General features: G+C 41.8%; 1 protein-coding gene across 1 annotated transcript in view; it reads left to right on the top strand.

The window, feature by feature from the left end:
- The window catches only part of DMXL2 (Dmx like 2), a 145,315-nt gene that overhangs the window by 57,439 nt on the left and 84,646 nt on the right, over positions 1 to 3,230 (top strand). The window contains 1 exon segment of the mRNA XM_006755995.2: positions 1,998 to 2,172. Within this exon segment, the coding sequence (XP_006756058.1) occupies positions 1,998 to 2,172 (175 nt within the window).

Below are 3,230 nucleotides of genomic sequence, written 5' to 3' on the forward strand. Positions count from 1 at the left end.
TATATATCTATCTATCTATCTATCTATAAAAAGCTAGCAACTGGAACGCCATAACGACCAGATCGACCCGTTGCTATGATGCCCACTGCGGCGAGCCTCCCACAGCCCCTCCCCTGAGCTGGCCTTGTCCCTGATCGGCCTCTCCCACCCCGATCAACGGCAGGGTGGCTGGCCCCACCGATTGCCCCCCCACCCCAATAGGGGACAGAGCTGGCCAGCCAACCTCCTTTAGCCCCTCCCCCCAACCTGGCCCTATCCCAATACCTATGGCCCCTCCCCCATGCCACTGGCCCTTGATAAGCCCCCACACTCCATTTGGGAGCAGGGCTGGCCGGCCCATAGCCCCTCCCCATGGCCGGCTCCACCCCTAATAGGCCCCCCCCCAATTGGGGGCGGGGCCCACTGGCCAATCGCCTGTGGCCCCTTCCTCCAGTTGGCCTGGCCCTTATCGGCCCTGATCGGGACAGGCCAGTCAGCCAACCTCACACCATCTCCTTCTTTCCCCAAAAGGCCCGGCCCTGATCCACCCCCATTGGGGCCAAGCTGGCCGGACCCCACCAGTGCATGAATTCGTGCACTGGGCCTCTAGTATAAAATAAAAGCAAAAATATAAGTAAACATGTATAATCTGTGGTTTGGCAAATTTTGCTACACTTTAATAATGTTAAAATTGCTTTTAATAGTAAAAGCCTAATTATCTGACTTACAAGTTATTTTGCTTTCTGAAATCCTTTCCTATGAAACTCCTAACTGCATTCCTAGGAGAAAATAAACAGCCAGTATTACACCATCTGTGCCAATCTAATTAAAGCTAATGATAAATGTCAAAGATGGAGTGAAAATAATTTGATGAGCAGTGTGGAGCAGGAAGTCTCTAATACCCACCTTCACCCTATTGTCAAAGAAATAAGCAACTCCTTAGGAGGGAGACCAGAGGTGGAGGACACACATTAGACTGATACTGTTTTCCATATGAAAAGAGAGAAGGGCTGTGGAAATTAAAAGAAAGGACAAGATGTGTTACTTTAATGGAGAAAGACTTGAGATGATGCTTCATTTTATTTGATTGAATGTGAGGAACAATGGAAAAGAAGGGGAAATTATTATACAGCATGACAATATGACAAAATAAGGAAGTACTGTGAGGGTGAGGTATGGTATGGAGAAAAAATCATGCAGAGAATGAATGATAGGGACCCATGTCAAAATAGTTCATATGATCCCGTATGTTAGTAGAGAATTTTCTCATATAGACATATCTCAATTTAAACAGATCTCATTGGTCACTATCATGAGGTGTTTCCTGGCTAGCTTCCCCTTGTTATTCTGTATTTTTGTACCCTCTTCTTTATAATAAAGATCATAAAGTAGACTGTTTGACTGACTGTTTAGTTCTAAGTGAGACTTTCGGGGAGAAATATTCTTCCTGGTAGGAAGACTTGGGAAAAAAATGGCTAAATATATTTTTATTGATTTCAGAGAGGAAGGGAGAGGGAGAGATAGAATCATCAATGTTGAGAGAGAGTCATTGATCAGCTGCCTCCTACACGCCCCCTACTGGAGATTGAGCCCACAACTCATCATGTGCCCTTGATTGGAATCGAACCTGGGACCCTTCATCCTGCAGGCTGATGCTCTATCCATTGAGCCAAACCAGTTAGGGCAAGACTTGGAAAACTTTTTTCCTCTTATGAACAGTAAATTTCATGTCAATACTGGGATATCCTGAAAAAACTAGACTCTGTACTCCAAATCTTAATAGGGGTTTTTATAGATAATATTAAGTATTTTTGAGCCGCTACTTCTGCCTTGAACACTAAAATATGCAAGAACTACGGAGACTACATTTTGAATTGTTCTACTGTAGTGAAGAGAGTTTCCTTTAAAATATCAGGTTTTACAGAGAAGAAAATCATAAAGTCCTTAATAAAAAGTACTTAGATTGGCACTTACTAGACTTCTGAAAGTTGGATTTAACAATTATTTTTCTATTTTAGACAATACACCATTTGAAAAATTTAAGAAAAGGACAAAGGAGGTCTTCTGTTCTTGTAACTCACACTGAATTAATGCCTGATCAGATGACAACGCATGAAGTACAAAGACACATTTCCCATCATGCAAATGCACTGTGCCATTTTCACATTGCAGCGAGCATCAATCCTGCCACAGGTAAAGGACAGTAAAAGTTTTCTTTCTTATAAATATGCTGAAATAAGGTAAATAAATAAAAAACTGAGACTACTTTTATAACCTGTTCTTTATGTTACTATTCCCGTTTGTCTTAAATATAGATTATGTGATTCTCAGGGAATAACTTCAGGTAAGTATTTTGAGCACCTTTTTCTGTCAGAATACAGCAAGGGTCTCAGTAAAGTGAACTTTATTTGACTTGGGAGCACAAGTGGTGGCGGCCTGGTTAATTACTGTGATTTATCCCCTTTTTATGTTTTCACTGTTATTCTTTCTACTCAACTCTTCTTTATAATGATCTAAATATATTTTTGCATACTTTTCCTTGTGTCTCAGCATGTCTTGTTTTCTACTTCCATAGACTTTCTTGTCTTACAAGAAAGATATGTCTAGGTAAATATATTTTTTCCTTTAACCTTGATATTTTCTTTTTGCTTTTTTGCCCCATGTGGTTGAGAAGTATTTTGATGCAGGTCCAGTGTTGGCAAAAGCATATATGAAAGCTTTTCTTTAAGGGCATTCTTTTCTTTCTGCCTGAAAAACATATGAGAAGGCCTATACATTTCATTATATTGCAGGTAGAACTATCCTATCTAATAAAAGAGAAACATGGTAATTAGCTGTACGTCTGCTACCCTCCCCATTGGCTAATCAGGGCGATATGCAAATTAACTGCCAGCCAAGATGGCAGCCGCAGCCAGGCAGCTTGCAGCTAACATGAGGCTTGCTTGCTTCAGTGACGGAGGAAACCAACGTTCCCCGCCTGCCTTGCTGGCCTCTGAGCTTGCAGTTTGAAACATTGTTACAAATATAGAAGCTAAACAAAACCCTAGAAACCTGCTTTCAACCAGTCAGAATCTCAGAGCTGGAGTTGAAACAGTCTTTTGATTATAGAACCGAAACAAACCAGATACCTGCTTTCAGCAGCCGAGGCCTAAGAGCTGGAGCCAAGCCTCAGAGCTAAAGCTGGCCCAGAATAAAAAAGAAAAAAGAAAAAAGGGAGCGGTTGGGAGCTTCAGTCACCCGCCAGCCTGAAA

This window comes from Myotis davidii, unplaced genomic scaffold, assembly GCF_000327345.1.
Source record: "Myotis davidii unplaced genomic scaffold, ASM32734v1 scaffold132, whole genome shotgun sequence".
In the NCBI taxonomy this organism is placed as follows: domain Eukaryota; kingdom Metazoa; phylum Chordata; class Mammalia; order Chiroptera; family Vespertilionidae; genus Myotis; species Myotis davidii.